This window comes from Mustela lutreola, chromosome 5 (assembly GCF_030435805.1).
Source record: "Mustela lutreola isolate mMusLut2 chromosome 5, mMusLut2.pri, whole genome shotgun sequence".
Classification (NCBI taxonomy): Eukaryota; Metazoa; Chordata; class Mammalia; order Carnivora; family Mustelidae; genus Mustela; species Mustela lutreola.
The window spans coordinates 76,275,223-76,291,092 of NC_081294.1; the positions used below are offsets into that span (position 1 = coordinate 76,275,223).

At 41.5% G+C, this 15,870-nt stretch overlaps 1 protein-coding gene across 4 annotated transcripts in view; it reads right to left on the reverse strand.

The window, feature by feature from the left end:
• The window catches only part of BRD8 (bromodomain containing 8), a 35,146-nt gene extending 19,473 nt beyond the window's left edge, over window positions 1–15,673 (reverse strand). For 3 of the 4 annotated variants that reach the window (XM_059174671.1, XM_059174670.1, XM_059174669.1), the window contains exons 1-10: window positions 15,528–15,673; window positions 14,481–14,577; window positions 5,160–5,229; window positions 3,854–3,903; window positions 3,522–3,644; window positions 3,320–3,400; window positions 2,700–2,764; window positions 1,881–2,017; window positions 1,132–1,350; window positions 596–740 (exon numbers count right to left, since the gene is read on the reverse strand). In XM_059174671.1, coding sequence (XP_059030654.1) covers window positions 596–740; window positions 1,132–1,350; window positions 1,881–2,017; window positions 2,700–2,764; window positions 3,320–3,400; window positions 3,522–3,644; window positions 3,854–3,903; window positions 5,160–5,229; window positions 14,481–14,577; window positions 15,528–15,546 — 1,006 coding nt within the window. In that variant the 5' untranslated portion in view covers window positions 15,547–15,673. The remainder of the gene's footprint in view (window positions 1–595; window positions 741–1,131; window positions 1,351–1,880; window positions 2,018–2,699; window positions 2,765–3,319; window positions 3,401–3,521; window positions 3,645–3,853; window positions 3,904–5,159; window positions 5,230–14,480; window positions 14,578–15,527) is intronic. The other variant, XM_059174672.1, reaches the window with a different exon arrangement.
• Window positions 15,674–15,870: the final 197 nt, after the last annotated feature.

Here is a 15,870-nt window from a genome sequence, read left to right on the forward strand (position 1 = left end):
CTGTCACTTCTGCAATTAAGCATGCCATAAATCACCCAAATCCAATACCATTCAAATATCCCTATCTAAGGTTTGATATTTTGTCAAGTTTTTTTCTTGCTTTACTTTATCTATCTCTATCTCACTTAATTCTCATGACATCCTTATGAAGTACACACACTGCAATTAATAAAAGAGGAAACTGAGCTTCATGAGTTAAATCATCTACCCAAGGCCACAAAATCAGTATGCGGCAGGCTTGACACTAAATCCAGTTCTCTGGCTTCAAATCTCAATCCCCTGTCCTATAACCTCAGGTATCTCTAGCACTTTTCCATAATTTCACAAGCCCCAGGGAAGCAGTTTTACTACTAACTTCACTCTTCTCTTTGATATCTATGCTGTGGTCATCCAAAGCTATCAGTACTTTGAAAATAAGAATGGATTTATAATATGGGGCACTACGTGGTTTAACAGGTGAAGGAGCACCAAAAAAAGTTGGGTTTTACATCTACAACTGACGGTTGCTTACTACTAAAGGCTAGAAACCAAAGACAGTCAACACTAAGATCAACATCTGTGAAGTAAAGAGGGCAACAGAAAGTTATTGACTTACCTGAGGCAGCAGGGGAGGCCGCAACAGTGTTGGGTGTTTGCTGCATTTCCCCACCATGTATCATGGGAAGAACCCCGCCTACCTCCAGGAGGACACCTGTACTGTTCAAGTGGCCAGAAGCCACAGCCATTTCACTCTCATTGACCTACCAGGGAAGAATAGAGGTGAAGGCTACACTCAAGCTTTCCTTTACTACCACTTCCCAAAAAACACTCCAGCAGTTGACCAAACTTCATAAAGTTAATATCCAAAGAGAATAATTTCAGACCCAAGGGAAGCTCTAATTTTTAAAAGTTATTTGACGAGAGTTCTCTGGAGAAGAGAACTGAAATAATTGTGGTTTCAGATAACTCAGGACCCAAGGATACTATCAACTTATTGGTTTTTTCTGTTTTTGTTTTTTAAATTAACATTTAATTAGGAGATCTCTTTCTCTTTTGAACTTTTTTTTTCCATGTCACATTTTAGGTCCCAGGCACTCCCTTCCAAAGTACTAAATCACCACAGCTCTCAAACACCCACAGAAGTCTCCATACCAGTCTGGGGCTAGTAGGCAGGAGGCTGCCCTTCTTCAAGAGCTCTGACAGCAGAGGGGAGGGGGGTGGAGTTGCTTTCTGTCCAAGCATCTTTTTCTGGGGTGAATCATCTGTTACTGGGGTCATGGGGGCTTCTAAGGGTGCAGAGCCTGGAGGAAGGGTGTCAGGAATCCCAGGAAACGAGGTGACTGGGGTACTCGGCAAAGTCCCAGGGGTTACCTAAGAGACAACAGAGAACCTTTATCTGACTTCTCAAACTCTGGAAGGTTCCCTACTAATCTGGATGGGTTAGTGTGTCTATTTCATTATTAGTCCTGAGTGAAACTGCCCAGAAACCCTCTACCCCTCCTGCTCTCAGCCACTCCACTCTTCCCCACAGTTTTTTCTCTTCTACCCACTCAAACCCACAATGACCCAAACATTCCACCCAACCTGTCTTTTACAATCTGCTTAACCACTACCAATATTCTATTTACAAGAAAACTTACTTCCACAGAAATTTTATAAGACTAGTTTACTTATAAATAATTCTTAACATCGTATTTTACCTATCTCCCAAAAGGTCACAAGGCTCAATGTTTTTAGGTCCATCCTTATCTTAGAGCACAGAACATGGTACTTTAAGTCCTTCACATTCAGACCAAGAGAAGAAAATGACTCTAGGCCAAAAGTCGTTTCCTCATCACTCAGTTCTCTGCTGGCTTATTGCCCCTTTGCTGATCAATTCCTGCAGATGAAAATATACTCACTCCAGAGGTGGCCTCTTCCATAGTGGTTGCAGTCAAGTCTCCAAGTGGATAATCACCTCCTGGGGAGGCAGAATCTATAGGAGAGCGGACCATCACAGTGGGTAATCTCCGAGGGGGTGTTTTTACTGCTTGACGAGCTAGAACATAAAAGCCAACAATTACTTAGTCTTTAAGATTAAATACATGAAAGCAGACACTACTCTGCTCTATTATAATAAAGGACAAATGGGGATGTTGCATAATTAAAGCTGCATTATGAGTCTGGATTAGAAATCTTTAACACTTCTGGGAGACAGGTAACTTTTTAGATTCATTTTTCCAAAGCTTAATTCTCACACTAAGCAAACTCACTAAACTATCTCAAAGGTCCTGAGATAGCAAAGTGGTTCAAACATCCCTCAATAACCTCTTTGACAAGTTATTAGGTTTCTGCTTTTACAAGTTATTAGGTTTCTGCTTTTACAAGTCTCTCACTGGCTCAAAGCATGTATTCCTAGACTTACAAATGCTTAAGTTCTTATCCAAAGAGTGGGCTATTCCTAATCTTACAGGACTCTGAATTCTAAAAACTTAATAATGTTCAACATTTATTTTAAGCCTTTGTGTCCTAAAATGACCCAAAGTCTAGTGATAACTGAGCAGAAATCATTTTCCAAGAGTTTCTTCCTGAATAAAAAGGGATGTTTTTACTCTGGTAAAAGAGAAGTATACAAGTAAATAAGCATCAGTGGATTCTATCTTACAATGTAGTCTTCAGCTGTTACCACCATGCAGTATCCTATAGTTAATGGTTAAACAGAGTCACAAGGTTCGGTTTACCCTGATATGCAGCATCTGTAGCCTTCCTCTTTACTTCCGCCTCCTCTTCCTCCAATTTCTTCTTCCTAAAGAGAGAAGTAAGAGTAAGATCCTAGCCAGCTCTAGTTCCTCTGTAGGTCACAGTACCCTACCCTCACAAGGAAATTCTCTGCCAGGCTAGCACTTTCTGAAGGAAAGGCCTAAACAAGAATCCTTAGTAGCATAACAGGGTATGTTTCTTTACAAATTTTTTTAAGATTTTACTTTTAGGTAATCTCTACACCCAATGTGGGGCTCAAACCCACACCCTCAAGATCAAGAGTCACACGCTCTCACTGGCCAGCCAGGCACCCATAAAATGGGAAAATTTTTAGTGTACTCCCTAACTACCAGCTCTTCATAGGCAAACTAAAGCACTTTTCAAGTTAAAACTAAGTTATGGCCTCATGTTGAAATATTCCATCACATTACCTTCTACAACTCACTACCCCCTCCCAGCTACTAGGCCACTCTGCAGCTTCTCCCTTCCAGAATCAATCAAATCAAGGGGTGGCAGATGGAGTAGATAAGTCAAATTACTTGAGGTGAAAACAGGATAAAACGAGAGAGATGTGTACAAAAGGAAGAACAATATAACCCACATCACAATGTCATTGCAAAGCTCATCCAGTCTGCTGTCCATGTGCCCAGCTTGAATTAGTTCTGCATCTCTTTTCAGCCGTCTAGAAAGAGAAGTAAGTTAACTGAGATTTTCAGTCTACTATTTAAAAAATTCTGACCGGTATAAGAACTCAGCACCTTTAGTCTCTCCCAACCACTTCATATTTTCTCTCTGATAAGTACCTATATTTTTCTTGGGTTTCCTTTATCACTTTCTTTAGCTCCTCAACTCGTTCAGCAGTCAATTTCCGAACAATGACATCTTCAACGGTTTCAACCACTTCTCCTTTTTCACCCCGTTTCCGTCTGTAGAAAATTTAAAAACAAGTATTTTAATAGAAGAACATCTATTCCCACTCCCAACTGCTTTCTTTGAGTCTCTCCACCATTTAACCATAGATAACTTCTGCTCTATTTTTTAATCACCCAGTAATGTTAATAGATATAAAGCAGACATCCACAGTGGACACTTTCCACTAAAGAGACGTAGCTTGAATGTCTGGCTTTGTACTCACTTTGGGGTCTCAGTGGTCTCTAGAAGCTCTGAGTACTGGGAAGCACAATGCTATGGAAAAAAAGTAAAAATATGATGAGCAAGCCTAGAAAGAAGCAACTTTCAAAGTTTTACCAGATCAGACTAAGACTTAGAGAGATCTCTATTAAGATATGAGTGGCTTCTGGGGTGCCTGGGTTAAAGCCTCTGCCTTCAGCTCAGGTCATGATCCCAGGGTCCTGGGATTGAGTCCCGCATCGGGCTCTCTGCTCAGCAGGGAGCCTGCTTCCCTTTCTCTCTCTCTCTGCCTGCCTCTCTGCCTACTTGTGATCTCTGTCTGTCAAATAAATAAATAAAATCTTAAAAAAAAAAAAAAGGATATGAGTGGTTTCTAGGAGGGCAAATTACTCTGCAGTCACATCAGTCAAAAATACACAATACTGGGCGGTGCTTGGGTGGTTCAGTTGGTTAAAGATCTGCCTTCAGCCCAGGTTATGATCCCAGAGTCCTGGGACAGGGTCTGGACTTCCTGCTCAGCAAAGAGTCTGCTTCTCCCTCTATCCCTCCACCCTGACTGCAAACTCACTCTCTCATTCTCTCTCTCAAATAAATAAAATTGTAAAAAAAAATCCTAAATACCAGGACACAGAAAAGGGAGTCTTCTGACCTAGAATTCATATATTTGGGGAAAAACAACCCAACAGCCAATATTGATAGTTAGTATCTACTGAGTAATTACCATATGCAAAGCACTGTGCTAAATGCTTTATAGGTATTACCTCAACTAAAACTTTACAACAATCCTAAAGCAACTTTTGTCTATTTTACAAATGAGAAAACTGAAAATCATGGTCCAAAGACTCTAACTGAAGTCATATTAAACCCAGATCTTCTAACTCCCAAGCTTAGCCTTGTACATATTATGTTACACAGATAAGAAAGTTTGTAATATGAACACACATGAAAAAACTGGCAAACAGTGGGAAAAATGAAAAGGTATTCTCAACTACGCTATCTCTTCATGGCATTAAAGCCTTACAATTAAAGGGCAGGGCCCAGAAGGAAACTCACTTCACATCTCTTAAGACTGCTCTAGGAGCGCCTGGGTGACTCAGTGGGTTAAGCCTCTGCCTTTGGCTCAGGTCATGATCCCAGTGTCCTGGGATCAAGCCCGGAATCGGGCTCTCTGCTCAGCAGGGAGCCTGCTTCCCCCCTCTCTCTGCCTGCCTCTCTGCCTACTTGTGATCTCTCTCTGTGTCAAATAAATAAATAAAATCTTTAAAAAAAAAAAAAGACTGCTCTAAAAGAGCACTTGTTTGGGAACTTACTTTTTGAGAGAACCAGTCTGGAGGGCGGCCAGGTTCTGCAAATGGCTTGATTGCTCTGCTAACTGACACCCTACACAAAATGAGAAAACCATTATTACACATGAAACGGGGAAAAAAGGGTGGTGGGGGGGAGGTATGCTAAGAGTTCAAGGTTTGGAGTACAAAATTTAGAACGATAAACTGCCACTAGGAAGTATTCTAAAATATGTGACTATGGAAAATGACACAACCACTTAAAATTTATTTGGCGGGGGGGGGGGGGGGGGCCCTGGGTGGCTCAGTTGGTTAAAACGCCTGCCTTTAGCGCAGGTCGTGATCCCAGTATCCTGGGATCAAGTCCCGCATCACACACTCCTTGCTTAGTGGGGAGCCTGCTTCTTCTCCCACCCCTCCCCGGCTTGTGTGCTTTCCCTCTCGCAAATTAAAAAAACAAATTTCATTTAGAGGGAAAGTATCATTGCCCAACAGTTTTCCTAGGTGATATATTTCCTGAGTGAAGTGAAGGTATTAGAACCTTGTACATTATCATTTCTGTGCATTTGGGCAAGTATTTTTATGTTGATTTTGGTCCTTTTGAAAGAGATGTGTCTTTTGAAAAACAATTTGTAATGTATCCAGACTAAAAAGTTATCTTTTGATCCACTAACACAACTCCTAGGAATATATTATTAAAATAATAAACTAACAAAGAAGCACATACCAAGAAGAAAGCACCATATAGACTTGATCAAACAACAAACAGTTAAGTTTTTCCTAAATGCCTGCAGGGGATATTTAACTTATGGCATTTCACCTCTATAAAATATTAAATAGGCCATAAAAATAATTACGAAATATATGTGGTAAAATGAAAATATATACCACATAATATATTTTTTTAAAGATTTTATTTATTTATTTAACAGAGAGAAATCACAAGTAGTCGGAGAGGCAGGCAGAGAGAGAGAAAGGGAAGCAGGCTCCCTGCTGAGCAGAGAGCCCGATGCGGGACTCAATCCCAGGACCCTGAGATCATGACCTGAGCCCAAGGCAGCAGCTTAACCCACTGAGCCACCCAGGCGTCCCTATACCACATAATATTAACTGGGAAAAAAAAAAAAAAAAAAAAAAAAAGACACAACTTTCTACTATGATGCAATCATACAACCTTTTAAAAATTTGTAAAAATAAAAACAGGACTAGAACAGGATCAAGGAAGAGTGTAGGGCTTTAACTGTATCTATGTTTATTTCTTTAAAAAGATCCAAAGAAGGACAACTGGGTGGCTCAGTTGGTAGTGCATCCAACTCAATTTCATCTCAGGTCATGGTCTGAGGGATCTGAGATTAAGCCCTCTGCTAAGCTCAGAACCTGTTTGAGATTCTCCTCTCTCTGCTCATACATGCGCTCTCTCTAATAAATAAAATTTTAAAGTCTTGAAAAGATCCAAAGAAAACATGACAAAATATTAAGATTTGTTAAATCTAGTCTGGGTACAGGGATTCTCTATTTTATTCTCACACTTCTCTTGGTTGAAAGACTACATAACTTTATTTTTTAAATGTATTTTTAAAGACTCTACTGATTTATTTGAGAGAGAGAGAGAGCGCGCACACATGAGCTAGGGAAAGGAGTAGAGGGAGAGGGAGAAGCAGGCTCCTTGCTGAGCAGGGAGCCTGATGTGGGGCTCTATTCCAGGATTCCGAGACCATGACCTGAGCCAAAGGCAGGTGCTTAACCAACTGAGCCACCCACGTGCCCCGAAAAACTAGGTTAACTTTAAAAAGAAAAAAGTTTTTAATATCTGTGTTGAGATAATGGTATCACACAGCTCTTTTCCTTTTTTTTAAAGATTTTATTTATTTATTCATCAGAGAGAGACAGAGCACAAGCAGGCAGAGAGGTAGGCAGAGGCAGAGAGAAGCAGGCTCCCCACTAAGCAGCCCGATTCGGGACTCAATCCCACAACCCTGGGATCATGACGAAGCCGAAGGCAGCAGCTTAACCAACTGAGCCACCCAGGCACCCCAACTCTTTTCCTTTAAAAGTTCAACAGTTCTATGGATACTATTAGCAAAAATTAAAGTTTGATCCATAATTTACACCTTAGACCAAGAAAAGCCCCAAATGAATCAATAATTTAAATATTTTTAAAAAATTTTACCATGAAAGTATTAGAAGAAATCAGAGAATTATTTTATAATCTCAAACTAAAGTAGAACTTTCTACATAGGTCAAAAAAAATCTAGAAACTGTTAAAAAAATTAGGGCCACCTGGGTGGCTCAGTCATTAAGCATTTGCCTTCAGCTCAGGTCATGATCCCAGGGTTCTGGAATCAAGTCCCACATAAAGCTCCCTGTTCAGTGGAGAGCCTGCTTCTCCCTCTCCGTCTGCCGCTCCTTCTGCTTGTGCACACACACGAGCACGAGGTGCTCTCTTTCTCTCTCCCACTGTCAAGTAAATAAATAAAGTCTTAAAAAATATATAAAAAATTAATAAGCTACATTTTAGAAGTCTTAAGGTAAAAATGGTACCATAAATAAAGCCAAATGGCACACTAGTTTAAAAAAAAACTATCTCATAACTCAAACAAATGGCTCATCTCCCTAATATGTAAGGAGTCCTTCCCCAATTACAGAGAAAGACTAATAAACAGAAAAATGGGAAAAAGCAATTTACAAAAAAAGAAATACAAGTGGCTCTTTAACACACGAAGATATTCAACCTCACCCGTCATTAAGATTAATGTAAATGCAAAACATGAGATTTCTCACCTTTTATAATACTGTCAAACATCAAAAATATCTAACAACCAGGACATAGAAAAAGGTGCATTCTGATACATTACCGATGGGAATATAAATCGAAAGAATCTCAGAGTAGACAATTTGAAATATTTATCAAACTCTATGAACACCTACATTCTTTGACCCAGTAATTCTGCTTTCAGTTAATAAATAACTATGCAAGGTTGTATCTGTATTAGCAAATGTCCATCATTACAGTACTGGTTTGTTTTTTTTTTTATTTTTTAAAGATTTTATTTATTAGAGAGAAAGAGAGTACAGCGCGAGTTTACAGCAAGGGGAACGGAAGAAGGGAAGGGAAAAGCAGGCTCTCCCAGAGCAGGGGAGCCCGATGTAGGCTGGATCCCAAGATTCTGGGATCATGACCAGAGCCAAAGGCAGATGCTTCAACCAACTGAGCCACCCAAGCACCCCTTGAGTACCAGTTTAAAAAAATAAGTAAATAAAAAAGAATACCAGGAACACATGGGTGGCTCAGTTGGCTGAGTGTCTGCCTTTGACTCAGGTTGTGATCCCAGGGTCCTGGGATCAAGTCCCGAAATGGGCTCCTTGCTCAGTAGGGAGCCTGACTCTCCCTTTGCCTGCTGCTTCCCCGTGCTCTCTCACTCTTTCTGACAAACAAAATTTAAAAAATAAAAAAAAAATTTTTTTTTTAAAAGAGTACCAGTCAAATAAATTATAGTTTATCTGTATCAATACCATGTAGCTGCCTTTAAAAAAAGGAATGAGAGCTTCATATATTAAGTTAAATTAAAAAAGAGAAGCAGCAGCAAGAACAGTATGTATAGCGGCGCCTGGGTGGCTCAGTCGGTTAAGCCTCTGCCTTCGGCTCAGGTCACGATCTCAGGGTCCTGGGATCGAGCCCTGCATCAGGCTCTCTGCTCAGCAGGGAGCCTGCTTCCCCCCCTCCCTCTCTCTGCCTCTCTGCTACTTGTGATCTCTGTCAAATAAATAAATAAAATCTTAAAAAAATAATAGTATGTATAGTATTAAACCACTTCTGTTTATAAAGTAGAGGGAGAAAAAACACTTATTCATGTATATAAAATTAATATTGGAGAAACACAAGTAAATGAAACTCTAAGAAAATGCTAACACTGGGAGATGAGCTACAGTGACAGAAGACATTGTGTACCATTTTGAACCTTCTGACTTAGTACCTCCTCAGAAAAGAAAAACAATTTAAAATATCAGGGTGCCTGGGTGGCTTAATGAGTTAAGTCTCTGCCTCCAGCTCAGGTCATGATCCTGAGCCCCGCATCGCATTGGGCTCTCTGCTCAGCAGGGAGCCTGCTTCCCCCCTTCTCTCTGCCTGCCTCTCTGCCTACCTGTGATTCGAATAAATAAATAAAATCTTAAAAAAAAAAAATCCAAGTTTTGGGGCACCTAGGTGGCTCGGTCGGTTAATTGCCCAACTCTTGATTTCAGTTCAGGTCATGATCTCAGGTTTGTGAGACTAAACGCCGTGGGGCTCCATGCCCAGCAGAGGAGTCTGCATGTCTCATTCCCTCTTCCTCTGCTCCTCCTCCACTCACTCACTCTCTAAAATTTTTTTTTAAATTTCATTTATTTGACAGAGAGAGACACAGCAAGAGAAGGAACACAAGCAGGGGGAGTGGGAGAGGGAGAAGCAGGCTTCCTGCCAAGCAAGGAGCCCAATGCTGGGCTCAATCACAGGACCCTGGGATCATGACCTAAGCTGAAGGCAGATGCGTAACAACTGAGCCACCCAGGTACCCTTCTAAATATATATTTTTTAAAATAAATAAAACTCCATTTTTACTTAAGTATTCTTATACTATTTTTAATCTAATTTATCAAATTAGTGCGATTTATTTTGTCTTGGGGTTTACCATTTAATTTGGTTCAAGAACAACTACTACCTAGGATATCCAGATTTCACCTTTAAAGTTATTTGAGGGGTGCCTGGGTGGCTCAGATGGTTGAGCAGCCGCTTTCAGCTGAGGTCATAATCCTGGAGTCCTGGGATGGAGGCCCACATCAGGCTCCCTGCTAAGCCTGATTCTCCCTTTTCCCCCTACTCTGCTCATTCCCTCTCTCTCAAATGAATAAATAAAATCTTTTTAAAAAAAGTTATTTGACGGGGTGCCTGGGTGGCTCAGTGGGTTAAGCCTCTGCCTTTGGCTCAAGTCATGATCCCAGGGCCCTGGGATCGAGCCCCACATCAGGCTCTGCTTAGCGGGGAACCTGCTTCCTCCTCTCTCTCTCTGCCTGCCTCTCTGCCTACCTGTGATCTCTATCTGTCAAATAAATAAATAAAATCTTTTAAAAAAAAAAAGTTATTTGGGGCGCCTGGGTGGCTCAGTGGATTAAGCCGCTGCCTTCGGCTCAGGTCATGATCTCAGGGTCCTGGGATCGAGTCCCGCATCGGGCTCTCTGCTCAGCAGGGAGCCTGCTTCCCTCTCTCTCTCTGGCTGCCTCTCTGTCTACTTGTGATTTCTGTCAAATAAATAAATCTTTAAAAAAAAAAAAAAAGTTATTTGAAAAATAACGCTGCAGAAAATGCTAAATGTGATCAATAATGGAAGCCTTAGCAAACTCATTTGAATAATTAAAGTAGTAGAGATGTACCACATAAGACACAAATTTGAAAATTAAGTAATTACAAGACTTAGGACAATTAAAAGGTGTCATTAGGGGTGCCTGGCTTGCTCAACTGATAGAGCATACAACTCCTGATCTGGTTGTCGGGAGTTCAAGCCCCACCGTGGGTGTAGATACTACTTTAAACAGCAAAAAAAAGGTTTTCTTAAATCTTGAGGAAAAACAGAAAATGTTAAAAATAAAAGAGAGGTAGGGGCGCCTGGGTGGCTCAGTGGGTTAAAGCCTCTGCCTTCGCTCAGGTCATGATCTCAGGGTCCTGGGATCAAGCCCTGCATCAGGCTGTCTGCTCAGCGGGGAGCCTGCTTCCCTCCCCTTCTCTCTGCCTGCTTGTGATCTCTCTCTTTCTGTCAAATAAATAAATAAAATCTTTAAAATAAATAAATAAAAAATAAAAGAGGGGTGCCTGGGTGGTGCAGTCAGCTTACATTGTGGTTTCAGCTCAGATTTCAGGTGGTTTCAGCCCAGGTTGTGATCTCAGGCCTGGTGAGATGGGAGACCCATGTAGGGATCTACTCAGCACAGAATAGTAGGCTTGAGGCTCTCTCTGCCCCTCCCTGCCCCTCCCCTTCCTAGTAGGGACTTTCTTTCTTCTCTCTAAAATAGATCTTGTCAATCAGAGAAGGGCAATTATCATATGACCTCACTCATATGTGGAATTTAAGAAGCAAAACTGGATCCCAGGGGAAGAAGAAAAAAATAAAATTAAGATAAAATCAGAGAGGGAGACAAACCATAAGAGACTCTTAATCACAGGAAACAAACTAAGGTTACTGGAGGGAAGAGGGTGGGAGGGATAAGGTAACTAAGTGATGGACACTAAGGAGGGCTACTCATGTAATGAGCACTGGGTATTATATAAGACTGATGAATGGGGGCACCTCAGTGGCTGTCATTAAGCATATGCCTTTGATTCAGATCATGATTCCAGGGTCCTAGGACTGAGCCCCCCATTGGGCTCCCTGTTTAGTGGGAAGCCTGCTTCTCCCTCTGCCTGCCTCTCCCCACTGCTGGTGCTCTCTCAAATAAATAAATAAATAAAATCTTTAAAAAAAAAAAAAAAGGACTGATGAATCAATGACCTCTACCTCTGAAACCAATAACAACATTATACATTAATTGAATTCAAATAAAAATTTTTAAAAAAAGAGGAAAAAAAATAAATCTTTTAAAATAAATATAAAAAAGGGTATACACTAGAAGTAAAAAGTTGGAGGGGCGCCTGGGTGGCTCAGTGGGTTAAGCCGCTGCCTTCGGCTCAGGTCATGATCTCAGGGTCCTGGGATCGAGTCCCACATCGGGCTTTCTGCTCGGCAGGGAGCCTGTTTCCTCCTCCTCTCTCTCTCTGCCTGCCTTTCTACCTACTTGTGATTTCTCTCTGTCAAATAAATAAATAAAATCTTTAAAAAAAAAAAAAAAGAAGTAAAAAGTTGGAAACCACAGTTCTACTTTATGGTCCTTAAAAAGAAATACTGGGATTCCTGGGTGGCTCAGTTGGTTAAGCAGCTGCCTTCGGCTCAGGTCATGATCCCAGCGTCCTGGGATCGAGTCCCACATCGGGCTCCTTGCTCGTCAGGGAGCCTGCTTCTCCCTCTGCCTCTGCCTGCCATTCTGTCTGCCTGTGCTCGCTCTCTCTCTCTCTCTGATAAATAAATAAAATCTTTAAAAAAAAAAAAAAAAAAAAAAAAGAAATACTGAGGGGCACCTGGGTGGCTCAGTGGGTTAAAGCCTCTGCCTTCAGCTCAGGTCATGATCTCAGAGTTCTGGGGTTGAGCCCCGCATCAGGCTCTCTGCTCAGCAGGGAGCCTGCTTCCTGCCTCTCTGCCTACTTGTGATCTCTGTCTATCAAATAAATAAATAAAATCTTAAAAAAAAAAAAAAAAAAAAAGAAAAGAAATACTGAGTGCCAAGACAGTATCAATAGGGAAAGAAGAGTGTTGTTAACAAATACTGGATAATGGGACATACCTATGTGCAAGAGACCTCTGCCTTACAACATACACAAAAATTAACTCAAAATGGGGTGACTGGCTGGCTCGGTTGGTAGAGCATGCAATCCTAGATCTCAGGATCGTGAGTTCTAGCCCCAACTTGAGAGTTGAACCTACTTTAAAAAACAAACAAAACTCTGAAAACAGATCACAGACCTAAATGTGTAGAACTAAATCTATAAAGGTTTGACAAGAAAATACAGAAATAGGGACGCCTGGGTGGCTCAGTGGGTTAAAGCCTCTGCCTTCAGCTCAGGTCATGATCTCAGGGCTCTGGGATAGAGCCCAGCATCGGGCTCTCTGCTCAGCACGGAGCCTGCTTCCTCCTCTCGCTCTCTGCCTGCCTCTCTGCCTACTTGTGATCTCTGTCAAATAAATAAATAAAATCTTAAAAAAAAAAAAAAACCCCACAGAAATAGTTTCTTAGCTATGACACCAAAAGCATAAGCAACACAAGAAAAAATAAATGGGACATATCAAAACGGAAAACTTTGTGTTTTAAGTGATACCAATCAAGAAAGTAAAAGGACAGCACACAAAATATTTGCAAATTATCTGACAAGCAATTTGTGTCCAGAACACACAAAGAATGCTTAAAACTCAGTAACAGTAATAATATAAAGAATCCAGAGGATTGGGGCACCTGGGGGTTGCTCAGTGGGTTAAATGTTTACCTTCCACTCAAGTCATATTCCTGGGGTCCCAGGATCACTGCTCTGCAGGATATCAGCTTCTCCCTCTGCCTCTTCCCCTTCCCCCCATTAAGGCACTCTCTGTCTCTCTCTCAAATAAATAAATAAAATCTTAAAAAAAAAAAAAAAAAGAATCCAAAGGATGAGAGCATTTTTCTGAAGAGATATAAATGACCAATAAGCATATGAAAATGTGCTCAACATTAGTCATCAAAGAAATGCAAATCAAACCCACAGATACCATTTCATACCCACTAGCAAGACACACACTAAGTTTTGTCAGGCATACGAAGAGATTGGGGCCTTCATTCATTGCTTGTGGGAATGTAAAAAGAATGAGGTTGTTTTAAAAAATAGTTCAGGGGCACTCGTGTGGCTCAGTCATTAAGCATCTTGCTTCGACTCAGGTCATGATCCAGGATCCTGGGATCCTGTCAGGCTCCTTGCTCAGCAAGAAGCCTGCTTCTCCCTCTCCCCTTGTTTGTGTTCCCTCTCTCACTGTCTCTGCCAAATAAATAAAATCTTAAAATTAAATTAAAATTAAAAAAAAAAATAGTTCAGCTGGAGGCACCTGGGTGGCTCAGTTAATTGAGCCCCTGACTCTGGATTTTGGCTCAGGTCTTGACCTTAGGATCCTGGAATCAATCCCTGAGTTGGGCTGCAAGCTCAGGAGGAAGTCTGCTTAAGGAGTCCCTCTATCACAAAAAAAAAAAAAAAAAGAAAGAAAGAAAAAAAGGAGTCCCTCTAACCGCCTGCTTGTGAGCTCTTTCTAAAATAAATAAATAAATATTTTTTTTTTAAATTAAGGAAATAGTTCAGATGGTCCTCAAATTACAGAATTCCATTTGTATGAAATTTCCAGAATAGGCATACTACAGAGAAAGAAAGGAGACTGAGTATCTGCCTGAGGGTAGGAGTAGAGGTGAATGCTGGGGAAGTGGAGATTGTACAGTGACAACTAAGGAAGGGGTAAGAGATTTCTTTTAGAAGTAATAAAAATGTTCTAAAATTAGACTGTGAAAATGGTCACACAACTCTGTGAATATACTAAATTATGTGTATATACTAGGTTAATTTTATTTAATTTGAATTAAATCTCAATAATGCTGTTAAAAAAGAAATACTGCTTAAACGCTAGTATGATTAACCACAGGAATCCACCAGTGTAATAAAAAAAAAAAACCAAAAGTTTCTAAGATCCAAGAATGCAGCTATCTTAGATACCTTACCAGTTTTGATCTCCACTCCTCATGACTGAAGAGGCTAAACAGAGCTTCTCTCGGATGGACCATGGCTCTGTAGGGCCAGTACTCAGCAGCTTGTGTTCTAAAAGGAGAAAAGTCTTAGAGAACAACTACTGAGGCACTAGTTCTAAGGCCCAAAGGAAGGACTAAAAGCCTAATGCAAAACATCCCACCTTGTAGGAACAAAGTGAGTTACTACACACAATCTTGATTTTCACCTCTGTCCTAAAAAATCATCACTATTCATTCCCTGCAAATTGCGCTGAATATCTGTCAAAACATTCTACTTCGTTAAATGACATGGCTACTTTGTTTTATTTTAAAAAGGCAGGGGAAAATGCCAGCGTAAGAATAAGGCAGTTCTCCCGAAAGGCCCAGTTTTAAGACTACTCGATTCCAATTTGAACGCCAGGGCTTCTTTCCCAGGATTCCCAGCAGCCGCTCCCCTCCCCCATCCCGCGCCTCCTGCCCTGCCTCCTTCTTAGCATAAACTTGTTTACTTCTCTCCGTACTTCAACCTCCCTCTAGCTGTCAGGCCTAAAATAAATTCTCAGCTAAGTGTGTGAAACAGGAAAATGGCTCAGATCCACATAACGCTACTTCCCTAGCGGCCGAAAAAGCTAAGAGTTAAAGTACCCCATTTCTCTGGGAGATAGACCACGGGCCTCACAAACGCTGGCCAGAAACGAACGGCTGAGAGCCGGTTGGTTACTCCCTATGGCTCACAGAATCTCTTCGTCTGCACACCCAGGTCTCCTGAGCGCCTTTATCTCGCATTCCGCAGAGTTCCCAAACACACAAGGATTCGCTGAGCTGCTTCTCTCAAATCTCCGCAGCCTCCCTGAGACACAACACCCTGCACTTCTTCTGGGCCTCTAATCGTTAGTCTTCACGATACGACCAAGCGCAGGTCTCTCAAGACCCTGAACTCTTGGGCAATCATTGCTCCTAATCCCCAAACGTGTGACAGAAATCTGGTCCCTAGTCTGTGTTCTAAAAGGCCTTCCACGCAAAAACAGCGGACATACTTACTACCCGTTCCTGTCGCCATCTTGGCCCTGAAGTCTCCAGCCCCCTCAGGGAAGAAGGTCTGGCACCGCCGATGCCCGGGAACTCTGGGAAATAGAGTCCGGCAGTTTGTTCGCGATGCCTCCTGGGAAACGTAGTCCCATCCCCAGGAAGAACAAGTCTTAAACCAGGCTTCTTGAGTGCTCCTGGGAAGGAATGTGCTAAAAAGGATGGCGCTGAAGCCTCAGAATATCCTTTAGGTTTCTTAGAAAGAAGCTCCTAGGGTGCAAAGAAAAGTGTTAAGCGCGAAGAACTGTAGGCGGCCCAAGTCCAAACGCCGTCAGTTGGTAACCCGGACCCACATTAG